This window comes from Poecilia mexicana, unplaced genomic scaffold (assembly GCF_051168715.1).
Source record: "Poecilia mexicana isolate PSO_F unplaced genomic scaffold, ASM5116871v1 scaffold_17, whole genome shotgun sequence".
In the NCBI taxonomy this organism is placed as follows: domain Eukaryota; kingdom Metazoa; phylum Chordata; class Actinopteri; order Cyprinodontiformes; family Poeciliidae; genus Poecilia; species Poecilia mexicana.
In genome coordinates this window covers 2568748-2588451 of record NW_028263386.1, presented here as the reverse complement: position 1 = coordinate 2588451, position 19704 = coordinate 2568748, and the positions used below count along the sequence as shown (strand labels likewise).

General features: G+C 38.3%; 3 protein-coding genes across 3 annotated transcripts; all 3 read right to left on the bottom strand.

Annotated features, from left to right (window-relative positions):
* Positions 1-56: 56 nt before the first annotated feature.
* LOC148154526 (uncharacterized) lies at positions 57-4514 on the bottom strand. Its single transcript, XM_088014417.1, has 2 exons — positions 4221-4514; positions 57-1868 (listed from the first exon to the last, which is right to left on the bottom strand). The coding sequence occupies exons 1-2, from the start codon at positions 4417-4419 to the stop codon at positions 1006-1008; spliced, it is 1062 nt and encodes a 353-aa protein (XP_087870543.1). The 5' UTR covers positions 4420-4514; the 3' UTR covers positions 57-1005.
* A 2246-nt stretch (positions 4515-6760) lies between these two features.
* Positions 6761-11085, bottom strand: LOC148154525 (uncharacterized). The gene is made up of 2 exons (XM_088014411.1): positions 10237-11085; positions 6761-8824 (listed from the first exon to the last, which is right to left on the bottom strand). The coding sequence occupies exons 1-2, from the start codon at positions 10433-10435 to the stop codon at positions 7803-7805; spliced, it is 1221 nt and encodes a 406-aa protein (XP_087870537.1). The 5' UTR covers positions 10436-11085; the 3' UTR covers positions 6761-7802.
* A 1543-nt stretch (positions 11086-12628) lies between these two features.
* Positions 12629-19493, bottom strand: LOC106907991 (uncharacterized). The gene is made up of 2 exons (XM_088014403.1): positions 19195-19493; positions 12629-15029 (listed from the first exon to the last, which is right to left on the bottom strand). The coding sequence occupies exons 1-2, from the start codon at positions 19391-19393 to the stop codon at positions 13903-13905; spliced, it is 1326 nt and encodes a 441-aa protein (XP_087870529.1). The 5' UTR covers positions 19394-19493; the 3' UTR covers positions 12629-13902.
* Positions 19494-19704: the final 211 nt, after the last annotated feature.

Sequence of the window (19704 nt, the reverse complement as noted above, 5' to 3'; positions counted from 1 at the left end):
CGCCCCCGACTGTACTGGAGTGTGGACAAGTGATAAGTAATCGAGAAAAAAACAACTTCGTATTAATTCATAAGTCTTTATTGCGAGACAAGAAGTAGTCCATACCCCTTAGAAAAAAGTAAATTAAATATACAAATCAAGTAAGAAAAAACACACCCATCACAAAGCAGATAAACCCTTATTTCAATAGTTTAAAAATCTAGAAATATGTCCAATATCGCTATTTATTGCAATCGTCAAGGTTTTTATTTTTAAATTGTTTGATACATCTAACATGTGGATGTATCGAATCGCTTGTAATGGGTCAGACTGACTCAAAAAATAGTGACAGCACCTGCGCAGTGGAGACCCAATTTTATTTTTTGCCATGGGGCCCAATATTTATGGCAGACCCTGGGAGCAGGGATGAATCTCAAACCTGTAGGATATTAACTGTTGAATAATTGGGTTGGAGACCTCTGGAGTAGGCAGTTCCAACTCTATCATTCTGATGTATTTCAGAGTACTTGAGACTCTAAAATGATCTGTCTAGTTTATCAATTCAAATACCCAATATACCGTAATACGCATGAATATATTTTGTGGAACTCATTTTGGCACAACTAAAGAAACTAACAGTAAATGTCTTCCTTGTCTCTGTTATTGGGGTACAGCCAGTCAGCAGAAAAAAAAGTCCTGCTTTTGGATTGACTGCTTTGCAAATGTCCACCAGTAGCATGTCAAGTAGAATAACACCTCAATATCTGAACTTGCACATCAGTTGAAATATTCTTAATATTCTATAGCATATTTCATACACTTCTCCCCCCCGCCCCATCCCCCATAGTTCATGTGGAAAAACCCATCGCACTCATGTGGTTTTTCTGAGAACTCTTGGTTCTTCCACATCAATTTAAGAGAAAGCTTTTCGACATGTTTGGCTTCAAAGTAGCCTCTCACCTTTATGAATTCTCACTACATTTTAGCTCCTCAATCCGAGAGAAACTTTTTTCCACATGACATGGTTTAAAAAGGCTTCTCACCTGTATGGATTCTTTTGTGGACATTTAAAGAACCAATTTGAGAGAAACTCTTTCCGCATGACTGACATGAAAAAGGCTTCTCACCTGTATGAATTCTCACGTGGGCATTTAAGTGACTACTTTGAGGGAAACTTTTTCCACATATTTGGCATGAAAAAGGCCTCTCACCTGTATGAATTCTCTTGTGACGACTTAAATTGCTAATTTTAGAAAACCTTTTTCCGCATGTTTCACATGAATAAGGTTTCTCACCAGTGTGAGTTCTGTGATGGATTTTCAAGTTACACTGATGTGTGTAACATCTCCCACAAATGTCACATTTGAAAGGTCTTTTCTTTGTTCCAGTATCAGACTGACTCTCTGACACAGAGCAGCTGCTTCCTTCCTGATCTTTGCTCTCAACCACTGGAGAGACATGAAGGGAAAGCTGCTCTGTTCTTGTCTCTTCTTCACTCATATCATCTCCCTGAAGAGTAGAAGTCTCAATCAAAGCAACAAACTGCTTCTGGACAAGCTGCTCTCCCTCCTGACTGCTGCAGAGGTCCTTCTGGTCCTGTCCAGTTGGTAAATGTTCTGGTGGCTGCTGTTCATGTTGAAGCACCAAAGACACTATCTCCTCTTTTCTTACATAAGTTAGTGGATATTCTATTTCCTCATGTTTAAACAGTGTAGGTTCTGGTTCCTCCTCTTCTCTTTTAATCCACTTTGGTTCTGGATCCATCTGTTCCTCTTCAGTCCACTGAGGTTCTGGTACATCCTGGTTATCACTGGATCCATTTGCCAGGTTACAGACTTGTTGGATGGAAGAAGCTTCTTCCTCATTGGAGACACTTGGCTGTTGGAGGTCTGTGGGAACCAGGGATGACATCATTAATATAATCTAATTGATGACTATCTCATGGATCAGCCTGGTTTTTCCTGAAAATTCTGATCTGTAGGCATTATGCACTTAATCTAAAATTAGTTTGTAGATTTTAACTAAAAAGCAGGTGAAGTGTTCTCCGCACTAATTTGCAGCTGTGACAAAAATGTAAAAGTAGATATGGTTTTAATCCAGTGTGACAAAGTGGTTCAGTTTGCGTTCACCACTTGTCTCTTAGTCTTTCTCATTCACTTACTTTCTATATTTGGTTATAATGATTAATTTAAACATTGCAATTTTGCTTCACTTACTATCCCGGGTTTGTTTTTTGTTAGCATTATGTTCCAGTGTCTATGTAGATTTAGGTTAAAGTTATTATTTCTGGACTATAGGTTGAATTCGTTTCAAAGTATATTTATTAAGGTATTTGTTTTCCTTTGTACTCACCATCATTTCTGCTTGTAGATCTGCAGCAGGGTAGGAGTATGGGAGGGGCCGGCCCAGTACTTCCTGCTTAAATGGCTGGATGATGTCAGTGATTACCTTGCTGGGTTCTACCAATTAGAAGGTTTTTCTTTTGTGTATTGCTTTGTTTGTTTTTCTTTAAAGTAACCTTTTGAGTTATCTTGTATTATGTAATTTATTTTGCAGACAACTTCATTATGTAGGAGTTTGTAAATTAATTTGTAATTTTAGTGTTTCTCTGTTTATATTTTGTTTGTTTGACCTGTTCCTTTTTGGCTGTCTCCAATCAAGCACAGGTGTGGTGCCAATTGGATATAAAAACAGTGAGCTTTTGGATGCTTGAGAGAGAAGTCAGAGAAAGAGTGAATAAAAAGTCATTTGAAGAAACTGAAACCAGGTGGCTGGTACTGATTTTCTGTTCACCTTCTGACACTTGTGCCTAAACTACTTTACATCCAGAAGTAGAGTTTCAGATTTTTTTTTTTTTAAATTAAGCATTTTCTCAAAAGAACTCATCTTACATTAAGACAATATGTTATTAATCTCACTAAAAAGCCAGCTTCTAACTGCACTTTTTAAAGTTGATCAGACTGTGTAGGCACTTCCATTAGTAAAACATGGCATTCTGGTGCTCTGAGTAACAAATGTGACAAGGAGCAGAGACTCATTTTTCTAAGCCACCCTTCAAAAGAAGAAAGAGGAGAGAGCATTTTCTTAAATAAGGCAAATGTCTTGATGTTCAAAAGGAAGTGGATCTAAGAAAATATTGAAAAGACTGGCCTAAAATGAAAATCTATTCATTATTGCTCAAATTGTGCATATAGGCAAACAACTGGAATGTGAGAGATGAGTTTATCTCAACACCACACTGAGGAGGATGGTGGTGCGGGTCAAAACATCTCCAGGTCTCCCTGACGCGGTCCCAATACTCAGGCTGCACCTTACACCCCTCTATGAAGTGTGAACTGAGTCGAAGAGCACATAACAGTTTGAGTGTGTAGATTCCAGGCTTGCAAAATTAGAATTGGGACAGTTCATCCCTGTGTGTTCTACCTTCGCCATCCAAAATGGCAGGACTGGTCACTGTTTAGGAATTTGTGTAAATAACCCCAACTTATTTGTTTTATTTCTTTGTATTCCCCTTTTGGCAGTTATTGCATTTACGTAATTTTATTTTGTACGACATATGACGGACTTCCGGCTTTTGATTTAATGTTTTTATTTTGATAAGACAGCTTCCTTTGTTTATATGGTAAAACGGCGGCTTGGCAGAACGGAAGACAAGTTACAAACAATCGGAATTGTAAATTTTCTGTATTGTATAAGAATACTGGCTTAGTTTTTTGAGTCAAGTTGATATTTTAGTGGTGAATGTTATTTTTTTATTTCAAACGTTGTGGTTGTAAGAGATGTTTATAGCTCACACTGTCTTGTTTGTACACACAGCTCTTACGGTGAAACTCAAGGTTTACTCCCAATAAACCTGTTCATCAGTAAAGCCAATTCCTTCATTTAAAGAGGGGTCTGTTACAATTGGTGCTCCTAAAAATATAACTACAACAAAAAAATATTTTAAATGTACATTTTAGGAATTTTTTTCTTTCAAATGAAGAATTTACAATTTGTATTCCATGATTGCGAGCACTGATAATAATTGGAATAATATATTTAGTCAAAGGGGTTGAATGATCTCCATCTGGGTTTCAGAGACTCGTAAACACGTCTTGAGCTACAAACCGATCAACTTCTGTAGCATCAGAGCTAGCAGCTAAAAACAGTTTCTCTTTAGCAGCAGCTGGAGCTGCAGCAACTATCGCCGCTGACGGATCTCAGTCTGCTGTGAAAACATCAGCACCTTTATCCAGACCTACCAGAACTTTGTCTCTGCAGCTCCGAACCAATTATTTGTGGTTTCCAGTCGATCCCCATCACCCTGCGCTGAGCATCGAGCTCTTCCTCGTAGCAAATGATGGTTTTTTCAACCTCTGTGAAGATTTCTTGAGCAGCAGCAGTTAGTCGCTCTCTGATAAACTCTCTGAGATGCTGAACTGAAGACATGGTTACTGACATATCCAGCAGGGCCGAGCTCAAATCGTGACACCGCACCTACTAATGGCACTTCCGGTGGTAAGTGTCATTCGGCACCACAAGTGCCACTGTTTCCGGGGCTAGCTGTCAGTGTTGTCACTGACTTCGGATGACTTCGGCTGACTTCGGCATCTCATACTGGCACTTCCGCTGACACCTGCCGTTATTGGTAACAAGTGCCACTGTTTTCGGGGCTAGCTGTGAGTGTTGCCACCGGCTTCGGCAAATGGACCACATATCCCATGATGCTTTATAACTAGTAGAAGAAGAACTTGAAGACAGACGAAGAAGAAAGAATTTTCAGGGTTTTTTTTCGCAGAAAGACTTATGTTAGCTGATTTCCTACACTTTTTGTATTTCATGTATGATTCGTTCATCCTATTTATTCACTAAAGTTCATCTGAATAATCCAGCCGACTCTTTTCGTCTTTGAATTAATCAAATACACAACAGGTATCAGGGATGCCATTGGTTTCGGCACCTTTGTAACAGCTAGTGATGGGCAAATGAAGCCTCATGAAGCAATGAACCTTTCCAGCACTTTGCTTTGCAAAAAGGTTCGTTACTCGATGCTTCATTCATTGCTCTATAGTGACATCTGCTGGTGAAACTGTAACAGTCTTGTCACTCAGTTGGATCATACTTCCAAAAATTACTAAATGCAATATTGTCGCAAAGTTTTCATCAAACTCATGTTTAGTAACAGGATAATCAATGAAACCATATGTAATTGTCATATGTTTCAATTATTACAATTATTTGTAAGCAATCTAATCCTGGTTTATGTTGAACGTTAGTGGTTGTGTTGGGTTTTATTTTATGTTATAGATGGATTTGACAATAAAGACAATTGATGTTTTAATGTCTTGAGAGTGCAGTGTCTGTTGGGGCGTTCACTTTTTCTTGGATTTCTAATTGGCTCTGATCCCTCATATTTGGCTACATGTTGAATTTTAGTTCTGCAACAAGATTAAATCTGTTTCTGCTGTGCAAGACTCATATATCTTTGCTAATCAGACTACAAATAATAGTGGAACTTTGCAGAAGGTGAGAAATTGGGAGGTGGAGGGTTAATTATTGTTATCTAAGAAGAATTTTATTGTGAGGATAATCTCAAAGTATGCTCAGATGTCAGATTTTCCTCTTGCTGGCTCTATTTCAGACAATCAAGTTTATTTGTGTAGCACGTTTCAGCAACAACGCAGTTCAAAGAGATTTACATCATAAAATCACAAAAATATAGTTATTTAAAAAACAACATAATCTACAATTGAGAAAACCAGTAACAAACATTTTGATGAGTGCCATCAATATACATCGAATATGTTGGTCAATGTTCATTTTATTTGGCCACTGAAGACAAATATCATCCTCTGATGCGCTACCAAATGGACAACAACCCATGACACAGCAAGGCTCATCGCGGTTTTATTTTGGAAACCAACACGCAAAATGAAGCAGTCACGTGACCCATGCAATGCGAGGCCTCGTTTGTTGTCAGTCACAAATGCTTCTTCCCTGGTCTCTAATTTACAAGCACAATTTTTCACTCCATCGATATTATATTTGGAACAATGGAGACATTCTCTACAAATATAAATCTTTATTCTTGGAAAATTGGTTTGAACATGGAATCATCTTGGTTCAGCAGCTGTTTAGTCCTGATGGTGTCTTAATGTCTTATTCTGAACTTCTAGAAAGGTTTGGTCTCCCCACACCACCAAAGGAATATGTGCTTGTTTTTGATGCCATCCCATCTGGTGTTATGATGCTTCTTAAATCTTCTGTAACTTCTGTTCTGACTCCACCAGGTCTAGACCCTGCTGTCACTAATGCTATTTTGTAAACCCCTTTATTGTCAATAAAAAATAAAAATAAAATAAGTTCAAATACGAAAAAAAAAGTCAGCCGAAGTCAGTGACAACACTGGCACCTAGCTCCGAAAACAGTGGCTGCCATGACACATGCCACTGAAGTGCCACGGTAGGTGCGGTGTCACGATTTGCGCCTGCCGTTTCTCGACATATTAGCAGAGATTGATGGGACAATGCAACAGTTTTCTAGCTTAGCCATGCAGGCTTCTTCTTTCTTCTTCGATGTTTGTTTTTTTTTTGACGGTAGACAACGAAATTGGTGAATTACCGCCCACGATTGAACAGGAGTGTGGACAGGGTGTAAACAGGGGAATAAAAATAACTTCGTATTAATTCATGAGTCTTTAATTTGAGACAAAAAGTAGTCCATATCATATAGAAAATAAATGATCAAATCAAGTAATTCCAATAGTTTTTTTTGTGTTTTTTTTAAAAAGCCAAAATATGTGTTGCAGTTGTCAGAGCTTTTATTGTGAAGTTGTTTGATACGTCCAAGCGGCACATACATTTATACACAACATTCCTCAGCAAAGCATGAAAAGTTAGCATGTTACTCATGACAAACATTTGACTTGAATCAGTTCATCGTGGAAATCTGAAGAGAATTCGGAAAGTGTCTTGATTGACGACTTGTAGTTTCTTCATTATAAACTGTAGTTACACCACAGGTGAGCAATATAAAACGTGGTGCAATAAGTTCCAAAAAGGAACACTTTCACCTTAGCTGCACACATGCTAAATTTCAGTGCCAATACATGAGCTTACATACAGGAAGGAAAAGTTATGTTAATCCCAAAGGCCCTTGACTAACAGGCGTTAATTTTTATACAAGTAGAAAAAAAAATGAGGGCCTCTGTCAATCATATCATTTTTGTAATGTTTTTAGGAGTAAAAGATTAAAAGTTACCATTCCCAGATCAAAAAGTAAAGATCCATATTTACTGAACAGCCCTGTGGATCTGCATTTAATTGAATTTGAATTTAACAGTGTTCAGCAACAGCAAAGAAAAAAAAAGAAAGGAGATAATTTTCTTTAATAAAGCAAATGTCTTAATGTTCAAAAGGAAGTGGGTCCAAGAAAATATTGAAAAGGCTGCCCTAAAATGGAAATCTATTAATTACTGCTCAAACTGTGCATATAGGCAAACAACTGGAGGGATGAGGCTGGATGAGGTTATCTCAGCCAAAGACTACAACAACTGTGAGAGTTGAACTATAGAGTCAAGAAAATAACAGTCACAGAAACAATAACAGAAAAAACGAAAAGAGAACAACACAAATGAAAGTGTGTCTCTTTATAAATTGATGCTTTTAGCTCTAAGTGTGCTTAGCAGTTACCAAGAAAATGAGAGGGGAGGGAACAACACGAGGCACAGGAGTGAAACTTTTTGTCATCAAGTCTCTTTGTAGAAAGAGAGATGATGAAACAAAGAAGCAATTTTATATCCATCATTTTATTAATAAGCTCATTTTTATTTACTGCTGATTGATTTATTGTTTCTCGTGGAAACCCTTCTCAAATGTATGACTTATCTTGTGATGATTTAAGTGACGAAGACGAGAGAATTTCTTTCCGCATGACTGGCATGAAAAAGGTCTCTCACCTGTATGAATATTCTTATGGTAATTTAGATAACTAAATTGAGAGAAACTTCTTCCGCATGATTGGCATGAAAAAGGCCTCTCCCGATTTAAATCACTAATGTCAGAGAAAGTTTTCCCACATGATTGGCATGAAAAAGGCCTCTCACCTGTATGATTTTTCTTGTGACGATTTAAATTACTTATTTGAGAAAAACTTTTTCCGCATGATTGGCATAAAAAAGGCCTCTCACCTGTATGAATTCTCTTGTGCACTGTTAGACTACTACTTCGTGAGAAACTTTTTCTGCACAACTGGCATGAAAAAGGTCTCTCACCTGTATGAATTCTGTAATGTTTTTTCAACGTTCTCTTTCGTGTGTAACATCTCCCACAAATGTCACATTTGAAAGGTCTTTTCTTTGTGCCAGGATCAGACTGACTCTCTGACACAGAGCAGCTGCTTCCTTCCTGATCTTTGCTCTCAACCACTGGAGAGACATGAAGGGAAAGCTGCTCTGTTCTTGTCTCTTCTTCACTCATATCATCTTCCTGAAGAGTAGAAGTCTCAATCAAAGCAACAAACTGCTTCTGGACAAGCTGCTCTCCCTCCTGACTGCTGCAGAGGTCCTTCTGGTCCTGTCCAGTTGGTAAATGTTCTGGTGGCTGCTGTTCATGTTGAAGCATTGAAGAATCTAGCTCCTCTTTTCTTACATATGTTAGTGGATATTCTATTTCCTCATGTTTAAACAGTGCAGGTTCTGGTTCCTCCTCTTCTTTTTTAATCCATTTTGTTCCTGGTTCCATCTGTTCCTCTTCAGTCCACTGATGTTCTGCTTCTTTCTGGTCCTGACTGGACCTACTTGCCAGGCTCCAGACTTGTTGGATGACAGAAGCTTTTTCCTCATTGGAGACACTTGGCTGTTGGAGGTCTGTGGGAACAAGGGATGACATCATTAATATAATTTAATTGATGACTATCTCATGGATCAGTCTGGTTTTTCCTGGGGATTCTGGTCTGTAGACATCATATGGTTAATCTAAAATTAGTTTGTAGATTTTAACTAAAAAGCAGGTAAAGTATCCTTCATATTAATTTGCTGATATGGCAAAAATGTTAAAAAGATTTCAAATACATTCAGATTTTAATCAAGAAGTACAGTTTCATGCAGATTTTTATTTACAATCAAATGTTTAACTTTAGGGAATTCATAAAGTGAAGAACTCAAAATACTTTAAGACAATATGTTTTTAATCTCACTTGTAACGTCTAGCCTCACTTTTTAAAGTTGATCAGACTGTGCAGGAATTTAATTTAGTAAAAAATTACATTATGGTTTTCTGGGTTATAAATATGATGAGACATAGACTTGTTTCTCTAAGCCACTATTCAAAAAAGAAAGACAATTTCCTTCAGTAAGGCAGATGTGTTGATGTTCAAAAGGAAGTGGGTGAAAGAAAAAAGCAATCATGAAACTTATTCATTATTGCTTAGATTTTCTTTTAGGTTAGTAACTGAATGTGTGAGAGATGATGCTGGATGAGTTTATCTCAACACCAAACACTGAGGAGGATGGTGGAGCAGGTCAACACATCTCCAGGTCTCTGTAAGAGAACTGCAGCTAAGAGGAACATCCTGGAGTCATCAGGTCTCCATAGCAACCATCAGACACTATGAAAACTGGATGTTTGGGAGAAATAACACAAATAAATAATTTCCTGTAATCACTGTTGGAATCATCTGATCCATTTAGCTTGACTATGTCCCACACAACAAATGTGCAGCAAAAGAGATATTTCATTAAACACATTTGAGAAATATAGATTTGGAGATGTGTGCATGTTTCTACTTTGACACAGTTTGCCATTCCCCTGTAGAACTGGTCTGGGTCCCTGAACTGAAGGGATAACAGTAAATCATTATTCAATTTTTTTTACTATAACTAATTGATCCCTTAGCTGCTAAGGGATCAATTAGTTATTTTGTTCTGTGCCCCCATGAGAAAAAAACAAAGCTCATTCTGTGCCTCTCCTTCTCATTCATAATACTCTCCACTGCTCTTATTTGCAAAATAATGTGTGACTTTACAAATTAAGAATTTACACGTTGTATTTCGTATTTCCACCATAACAATTGGAGTAATATATTAGTCCTGGGGCTTGGCTCATAAACACGATTATCTCTTTGTGCTACCACGTTTGTGCTAGCCTCTGTAGCATCAGAGCTAGCAGCTAAATCAGTTCCTGTTCAGCCCCGTTTAGCAGCAGCTGGAGCTGCAGCAACTATCGCCGCTGACGGATCTCTACCTGCTGTGAAAACATCAGCACCTTTATCCAGACCTACCAGAACTTTGTCTCTGCAGCTCCGAACCGACTCTGTGAAGCTTAATTTGTGGTTTCCAGTCGATCCCCATCATCCTGCGCTGAGCATCGAGCTCTTCCTCGTAGCAAATGATGGTTTTTTCAACCTCTGTGAAGATTTCTTGAGCAGCAGCAGTTAGTCGCTCTCTGATAAACTCTCTGAGATGCTGAACTGAAGACATGGTTGCTGAAATATTAGCCGAAATGGGTCAATGCTGCAGTTTTCTAGCTTAGCCCATGAAGGCGTCTTTTTCGATGTTTTGTGGCGGTTGGCAAACAAGGAAATACGTGCAATACCGCCCCCGACTGAACTGGAGTGTGGACAGCCGAAAAATATGGAGTGAAAATAGTCTCAAAATATCTGTACGTGTGTAAAAGTATATCTGCGTATGTAAAAGTATTTGTGTATGTGTAAAAAGATTTGTGTGTGTGCCAAATATGCCCATCAGATACTGTTCCCCCACTATAGAACGGGGGAACGATATCTGATGGGTGAAACATGGCCATCAGATACTGTAGGAGCCATTTATCTATTTTCAGTTAAATCTTAGAATTTAAATGGTTTAGTTTCTTATTTTTTGTTTATTTTCTAGTTGATTTATCATTATAATTTTTGTTTAATTTGTTATTTAGAATAAGTTCTTTGGTTAGTAATTCACTTAAATTAATTTCAGATTGGGACATGGGTGTTTCACAGTATAAATAGGTGGGTCTTAGGTAGCTTATTATGCACGTCGGTGGTCACAAAGTTTTTTACCAGTCAACAGTCACTTCAGTCATTTCAGTCAATGGAAACAACCAGTCACTAGTCTCAGTCAGTCATCAGTCAGTCTATTAGCCAGAGAACAGGTGCAGAAATCAGAGCAGGAGAAGCAGAATCCTGGGAAGCCTGTAACTTTTTTGCCTGAACTATGGAATAAAACAACCAAAGAACAGCATTTTGACTTTCGTTCTTTTTGGGCTGCGTAAACAAGAATCAATGGTGCATCAGGTGACTATTTGAGTTAGATTCACCTTTTGTTTTGATCACCTTTGAGTTTTTTGATTAAGTTTTTACACAGGGGGAATGGTATCTGATGGGTGAAATATGGCCATCAGATACCGTTCCACCCCTTTCACATAAGGGAAATGGTATCTGATGGGTGAAGATTAAGTAGACACCATAACATCTACCAACAGAGCAGGTTAACTACTGTAGTTGTTTGAAAGGTGTCTTGGTCCAGTTGACGGCTGAGTTTGAAGCTTGAGGTTTTGGTGTTGAACCTCCCAGAATCTCAGCTGTTGCAGATTGTCTGAAGATGCAGAAAAAGTACAAATAGACAGTTAGTGTTAGGAAAAAATTTTGTTGATTTTCTTGAACAGCTGATGCACTGACAAACCTGTGACAGAACATTACTGAACCTGAAAATTACTTGAATCATCACAATGTATGTAGAAATTTTTCTTTTTATGTTTATGAAATGTTTATGCGTTAATTTTTTTGCTGTGAAGCCTATTTTTGCAGTGGTGCTTTAAATAAATGCATAAAATATTTATTTTCTTAAGTATGTGTTTATTAACTGTCAATTGTGTTAAAATATCAACTGAGAAAGAAATTGATTGCTTGTGAAAATCTAAACCACCTGAATACATTTTACCATCTACATTAATCAACTTGAAATGAAGACAAACGGGAACAGCAAGTTTGTCCTGGTTTGCAGATGAGGTATATATTTCTTTAAGGGCCGATGAAATGGGGTATCTGTGGATTTCAGAGATCCAGACACAAACACAGTTTAATCTGAAGATTCTGGAGGATGTGTGAATAGGTCTGTCACCATGAAAATTGTTACTGTATGATAAGGTTTTCCAGAAGTTCTCAACAAATGATAATAATTCTTTTGAGACCATTTTTTAAGTAATATAATGGTAATGACGAAATAATAATGCAATAACTCATTCTCAAAGGTCATTAAACTTTAAATTCTAATGAACATTTAACACTGGAAATGGAAGACATTTTAATATCCAGAATAAATAAAGCAACTAATGAATTTTGAAGTCTTTTAAACAAAATTGCCTTTTAAAATAAGGTCTCGTTGAGACCAAAGTACCAAACTGAAGACTTTTATCATCCAGTTTTTGGTAGAAAGAGAGAAAAACAGAGAAATGATAAATAAAGCCAATGGATGGAGATGATTGAGTTTGTAAAAACGCTAGACTCGGAGCAAAACTCAGATGACCCAGCTTTCTACCAGCATGTAAACACACCATCTACACACAAATCTGGGAACTTCCCGAAGCGTCAAGAGTCTCAAAAATACTCGCGCACTCGTAACTGGATCTGTGTGTAAATGCAGTTTTGTGCGTGTGTGTACCAGGTGACTTGTGTATACTTTTTCAACATAGGCGTAGGAGAACGTTTATTTTATTTTTAAGGTTTACAAATAGTATTACACACACACAAATATCTTTGCAGATGAACAAATCTTATTACACACGCACAAATCCTTTAAAACAGGTACAAATACTTACATATGCACAAATATTTTTACACACGCAGATATTTTGAGACTATTTTTACTCCATACAAAAACAAGTTAAAGAAACTTCGTATTAATTCATAAATATTTATTACGAGACAAAAAGTAATCCATGCAATTTAGAAAAGTCAAATACAAAAATCATCAAGTAAAACAACATCACAAGGCCGAGAAACAATGACTCCAATAGTTAAAGTTAGAAATTTCTAATATCACCATATGTTGCAGTTGTCAGAACTTTTATTGTGAAGTTGTTCGATACATTCAACCTGCACATACATTTTTAGATGAAATTCCTCAGCAAAACATGAAAAGCTGGTATGCTACTCATGACAAACATTTAACTTGCAGATGTTCAACGTGGAAATCTGAGGATTCTGAAAGCGTCCTGATTGGCTACTTGCAGTTTCTTTATTATAGTTTTACTGTAATTACACCACAGGTAAGCTACATAAAACACCATGCAACATGTTTCAAAAATGAACACTTTCACCTTACCTTCACACATGCTAAATTTCAGTGCCAAAATATTAGCTTGCATACAGGAAGGACAAGTTTTGATAATCTCAAAGGCCCTTGACCAATAGGGGTTAAGTTTTATATAAATATAAAACGCGCTCCCATACTGCTTGCTCCTCCTCACTGGGCTTTATACTACTCTCTGTGGTAGGAGACAAGGAGCCCGGCAGGTAACTGAAGTAATGGTCATGTGAAGTCACAGCGGTAAGAAGGAGGCGCTTCTCCCTCTTATGGAGATTGCGTGGTGAGGCGACAGTCGCTAGCTCTCATCCAGCCAAGAGAAAGACATAATTAGGTCATGTGACATTTCTAGCTTTTACATGCAGGATATACAAGTTATGTCACAAAGTTAAAAACTTTTCATCTTTTGTTGCTGTCGTTGATATCGTATGCCATGTGATGGGTTCAGTCAGAGTTGAAGAAAATTGATGCTTTTAGCTCCAAGTGTGTTTAGCCGTTACCAAGAAAACGAGGGGAGGGAACAACACGAGGCACAGGAGTGAAACTTTTTGTCATCCAGTCTCTTTGTAAAAAGAGATGATGAAAACAAAGAAGCAATTTTATATCCATTTTATTAATAAGCTCATTTTTATTTACTGCTGATTCATTTATTGTTTCTCGTGGAAATCCTTCTCAAATGTATGACTTTTCTTGTGACGATTTAAATGATAAATTTGAGAGAAATTCTTTCCACATGACTGGCAAGAAAAAGGTTTCTCACCTGTATGACTTTTCTTGTGACGATCTAAGTGACTAAGTCGAGAGAAATTCTTTCCGCATGACTGGCATGAAAAAGGCCTCTCACCCGTATGAATTTTCTTGTGGTCATTTAAATGACCAAGTCGAGAGAAACTTTTTCCACATAAGTTGCATGAAAAAGGCCTCTCACCTGCATGAATACTACTATGGTAATTTAAAGAACTAAATTGAGAGAAACTCTTTCCGCATAACTTGCATGAAAAAGGCTTCTCACCTGTATGAATTTTCTTGTGACGATTTAAATTACTAATTTCAGAAAAACTTTTTCCGCATGATTGGCATGAAAAAGGCCTCTCACCTGTATGAATTCTCTTGTGACGATTTAAATTTCTCATTATGGAGAAACTTTTTCCGCATGTTTCACATGAAAAAGGTTTCTCACCAGTGTGGGTTCTGTAATGGTTTTTCAAGTTATACTGTTGTGTGTAACATCTCCCACAAATGTCACATTTGAAAGGTATTTTCTTTGTGCCAGTATCAGACTGACTCTCTGACACAGAGCAGCTGCTTCCTTCCTGATCTTTGCTCTCATTCACTGCAGAGACATGAAGGGAAAGCTGCTCTGTTCTACCCTTTTCTTCACTCATATCATCTCCCTGAAGAGTAGAAGTCTCAATCAAAGCAACAAACTGCTTCTGGACAAGCTGCTCTCCCTCCTGACTGCTGCAGAGGTCCTTCTGGTCCTGTCCAGTTGGTAAATGTTCTGGTGGCTGCTGTTCATGTTGAAGCACTGAAGAATCTAGTTCCTCTTTTTTTACATACATTAGTGGATATTCCATTTCCTCATGTTTAAACAGGGTAGGTTCTGGTTCCTCCTCTTCTTTTTTAATCCATTTTGTTCCTGGTTCCATCTGTTCCTTTTCAGTCCACTGATGTTCTGCTTCTTTCTGGTCCTCACTGGACCTACTTGCCAGGCTCCAGACTTGTTGGATGGCAGAAGTTTCCTCCTCATTGGAAACACTTGGCTGTTGGAGGTCTGTGGGAACGAAGAACAACATCATTAATATAATTTAATTGATGACTATCTCATGGATCAATCTGGTTTTCCTTGAGATTCTGGACAATGGACCTTACCAAGCTCCGCCCAGAAACGCCCTCTAAAATCCCACGTGGCTGCATGGCTCACAAACAAAGCCTTGCGGAGCTTAGTTTCTATGTGAAAATGGCGTCTTTCACTTCGACTGACTCTCTGCAGCGTATTTCTGAGTCGATTAGTGTAGCATTTCTGCCGGATTTTCACAAAATATCAGCCACGACAATGGACAGGGGAACCAACAAGTTCATGTCATCTTTTATGGACGACATCAAGGTGTTTGAGCCACGGGATGCCTCCAACATTGTGCGCGTCACAGCTAAAAGCTACCGACAGATGAGGAAAACAGCAGATCCTCACACCCTCAGCATAAATATAGCTGTGGACAAAATCACTGATGCCTGTTGTTCTTGCAAGGCTGGGTAAGTCAGGCATTCATGGTTTTGAGGGTTACTTTTGGAATCAGTGATTTCTGTTGTTGGCAAATGTTTGAGTGTGCCTAGGCCTGGTACTCGGTGTTAGCGCGGCTAACACGATTACAGTTTCGTAAAAAGCCTTTTCAGTTAAAATAAAATCTTTAATGCATGTCAGATACGGTACACATTGCATATTGATCTGTTCAGCTAATGTAAGACTGTAACAGACAGGCTTCAAGGTGTGGAAGTTGTATCGGTACTGCCATTATGCTGTACTTAGCTAAAAGGTTTTTATAATGGATGTGTTAATTATTGACTTTCTTTTTTTCATTCACTAAACACAAAGAAAGCAAAGCAATAATACACCAGCACACACTCCTTTCATCTTATGACGGTTGAGCTGCAAATGCGGTCGTGCACAAGCTTTGATCCAAGCAAGGCATCCCGTTTCAGATTTTGGAAATCTGTGAATTTTAGTTCCACAAATACGATCAGATACCTGACATCGCCTGAACAGATTCCCCACTGACAGTGGAGAACCATTCTGACGCAAAAACTTTCTGCCGGTCTGCTAGTCCACAATGTACATTAGCATGTGTTTACTACTGTAGCTTGTGTTTGTGAGACGGTCACGCACGTAGTAGCTGCGCTGTGACGTGAAATGGGCATTAGCCAATGAAACGCGCCCCCTGTGGTAAGGTCCATAAGCATCATATGGTTAATCTAAAATTAGTTTCTAGATTTTAACTGAAAAGCAGGTAAAGTGTCCTCCACATTAAATTGCTGCCATGGCAAAAATGTTAAAAGGAGTTCAAGTACATTCAGACTTTAATCTAGAAGTACAGTTTCATACTGATGTTTTATTTACAATTAAATGTTTAATTCTTTAAAGCCATTCATACAGTGAAGAACTAAAAATACATTAAGACAATACACTTATAACCTTATGCTTAGCCTCATTTTTTAAAGTTGATCAGACTGTGTAGGAATTTAATTTAGTAAATTTGATATTCTGGTTTTCAGAGTTATAAATATGTTGAGACAGAGATTAATTTCTCTAAGCCACTATAAGATTAAAAAGACTGGCCTAAAACTGAAACCTATTCGTTATTGCTCTGACTCTACATTTAGCATAGTAACTAGAATTGTGAGAGAAAAGGCTGGATGAGTTTATCTCAACACCAAACACTGAGGAGGATGGTGGAGCAGGTCAACATCTCTTTAGGAGAACTGCAGCTAAGAGGAACATCCTGGAGTCATCATGTCTCCATAGCAACCATCAGACGCTACATTCACGAAAACTGGATGTCTGGTAGAAATAACACAAATAAATAATTTCCTGTAATCACTGTTGGAATCATCTGATCCATTTAACTACACAGCAAATGTGCAGCAACAGAGAGATATTTCATTAAACACATTTAAGAAATATAGATTTGGAGAAAATCATTTGCATGTTTCTAACTTGACAAAATTTGCCCATTTCCCTGTAGAACTGGTCTGGGTACCTGAACTAAAGAGATAACAATATAAATACATATTTTTTACTATATCTAATTGATCCCTCAGACCAATTTTATTTTTTGAACTTTAGCAATTAATTAAAATGCAGATTTTAAACTTTTAGCTTTGAATGAATTGATAGGATTACAGTTTTTATGTGCTCCATCAGGGCTGTTGAACCTACAGCGCCATACGTATTACTGGCTCACTTAGTATAAGAAACAAAGAAATATTGTTGTTACTTATTTCTTCCATTTGTTCTGAGCCCCCATGAAAAAAAAAACAAAGCTCATTCTGCGTCTCCCCCTCTCCTTCACAATACTCTCCACTGCTCTGATTTACAAAATCATGTGTGAGTTTACAAATTTACATCTTGTATTCCAGATTTCCATCATAACAATTAGAGTAATACAGGTTCTTCTCAAAAAATTAGCATATTGAGATAAAGTTAATTATTTTCCATAATGTAATGATAAAAATTAAACTGTCATATTTTAGATTCATTGCACACAAACTGAAATATTTCAGGTCTTTTATTGTTTTAATACTGATGATTTTGGCAAACAGCTCATGAAAACCCAAAATTACCGTCTCAAAAAATTTGCATATTTCATCTGACCAATAAAAGAAATGTGTTTTAATACCAAAAAGGTCAACCTTCAAATAATTATGTTCAGTTATGCATTCAATGCTTGGTCAGGAATCCTTTTGCAGCCTTCAATGCGGTGTGGCATGGAGGCAATCAGCCTGTGGCACTGCTGAGGTGTTATGGAGCCCAGGATGCTTCGATGTCGGCTTTAAGCTCATCCAAAGTTTTGGGTCTTGCGTCTCTCAACTTTCTCTTCACAATATCCCACAGATTCTCTGTGGGGTTCAGGTCAGGAGAGTTGGCAGGCCAACTGAGTACAGTAACACCATGGTCAGTAATACCAGTGGTTTTGGCACTGTGAGCAGGTGCCAGGTTGTGCTGAAAAATGAAATTTTCATCTCCATAAAGATTTTCAGCAGATGGAAGCATGAAGTGCTCCAAAATCTCCTGATAGCTGCTGCATTGATCCTGCCCTTGATAAAACCCAGTGGACCAACACCAGCAGCTGACATGGCACCCAGACCATCACTGACTGTGGGTACTTGACACTGGACTTCTGGATTTTTGGCATTTCCTTCTCCCCAGTCTTCCTCCAGACTCTGGCACATTGATTTCCGAATGACATGCAAAATTTTCTTTCATCCGAAAAAGTACTTTGGACCACTGAACAACAGTCCAGTGCTGCTTCTCTGTAGCCCAGGTCAGACGCTTCTGCCGCTGTTTCTGGTTCAAAAGTGGCTTGACCTTTGACCTGGGGAATGCGGCACCTGTAGCCCATTTCCTGCACACGCCTGTGCACAGTCGCTCTGGATGTTTCTACTCCAGACTCAGTCCACTGCTTCCCCCAAGGTCTGGAATCGGCCCTTCTCCACAATCTTCCTCAGGGTCCGGTCACCTCTTCTCGTTGTGCAGCTTTTTCTGCCACACTTTCTCCTTCCCACAGACTTCCCACTGATGTGCCTTGATACAGCACTCTGGGAACAGCCTATTCATTCAGAAATTTTTTTCTGTGTCTCACCCTCTTGCTTGAGGGCGTCAGTGATGGCCTTCTGGACAGCAGTCAGGTCGGCAGTCTGACCTATGATTGCAGTTTTGAGTAATGAACCAGGCTGGGAGTTTTTGAAAACCTCAGGAATCTTTTTCAGGTGTTTAGAGTTACTTTGTTGATTCAGATGATTATTTTTATTGCTCGTTCAGAGAACCTTTTCATGATATGCTAATTTTTTGAGACAGGGATTTTGGGTTTTCATGTGCTGTTTGCCAAAATCATCAAAATTAAAACAATAAAAGACCTGAAATATTTCAGTTTGTGTATTATGAATCTAAAATATATGACAGTTTAATTTTTATCATTACATTATGGAAAATAATGAACTTTATCACAATATGCTAATTATTTGAGAAGGACCTGTATATGTAGTCAGGCGGCTTGACTCAAACAGGTTTTCTCTTTGTGCTACCACGGTTGTGCTAGCCTCTGTAGCATCCGAGCTAGCAGCTAAATCAGTTCCTGTTTAGCAGCAGCTGGAGCTGCAGCAACTATCGCCGCTGACGGATCTCCGTCTGCAGTGAAATCATCAGCACCTTTATCCAGACCTACCGGAACTTTGTCTCTGCAGCTCCGAACCGACTACGTGTAGTTTAATTTGTGGTTTCCAGTCGATCCCCATCATCCTGCGCTGAGCATCGAGCTCTTCTTCGTAGCAAATGATGGTTTTTTCAACCTCTGTGAAGATTTCTTGAGCAGCAGCAGTTAGCCTCTCTCTGATAAACTCTCTGAGATGCTGAACTGAAGACATGGTTGCTGAAATATTAGCTGAGATGGGACAATGCAGCAGTTTTCTAGACTAGGGTACGCAGGCTTCTTCTTCTTCTTTTCTAACATCGCGGATCTCAAGCAACTTTAAGCTATGCCGCCACCTACTGTATATAAGTGTGTAGCAACATTACATCCATTAAATTCTGTTTACGTTTTGTATTCTGAAAATAAATAATACTTTCCTTAATTTGTAAATAGATCTCTGTTTCCTTCAAGACTCCATTCCTGTCCTCCTAAACATTCTTGTCAATCTCTCTCTCTCTCTTTCAAGCTTATATGTTTTACATTTAT

What these genes read in the sequence shown, in the direction of transcription:
- LOC106907991 (XM_088014403.1), bottom strand. Translation starts at nt 19,393, where the DNA reads ATGTCTTCAGTTCAGCATCTCAGAGAGTTTATCAGAGAGAGGCTAACT. An exon ending in GCTGCAGAGACAAAGTTCCG is followed by an intron (nt 15,030 to 19,194) that starts GTAGGTCTGGAT and finishes TCGTTCCCACAG; the next exon opens with ACCTCCAACAGCCAAGTGTT.
- LOC148154525 (XM_088014411.1), bottom strand. Translation starts at nt 10,435, where the DNA reads ATGTCTTCAGTTCAGCATCTCAGAGAGTTTATCAGAGAGCGACTAACT. An exon ending in GCTGCAGAGACAAAGTTCTG is followed by an intron (nt 8,825 to 10,236) that starts GTAGGTCTGGAT and finishes TTGTTCCCACAG; the next exon opens with ACCTCCAACAGCCAAGTGTC.
- LOC148154526 (XM_088014417.1), bottom strand. Translation starts at nt 4,419, where the DNA reads ATGTCAGTAACCATGTCTTCAGTTCAGCATCTCAGAGAGTTTATCAGA. An exon ending in GCTGCAGAGACAAAGTTCTG is followed by an intron (nt 1,869 to 4,220) that starts GTAGGTCTGGAT and finishes TGGTTCCCACAG; the next exon opens with ACCTCCAACAGCCAAGTGTC.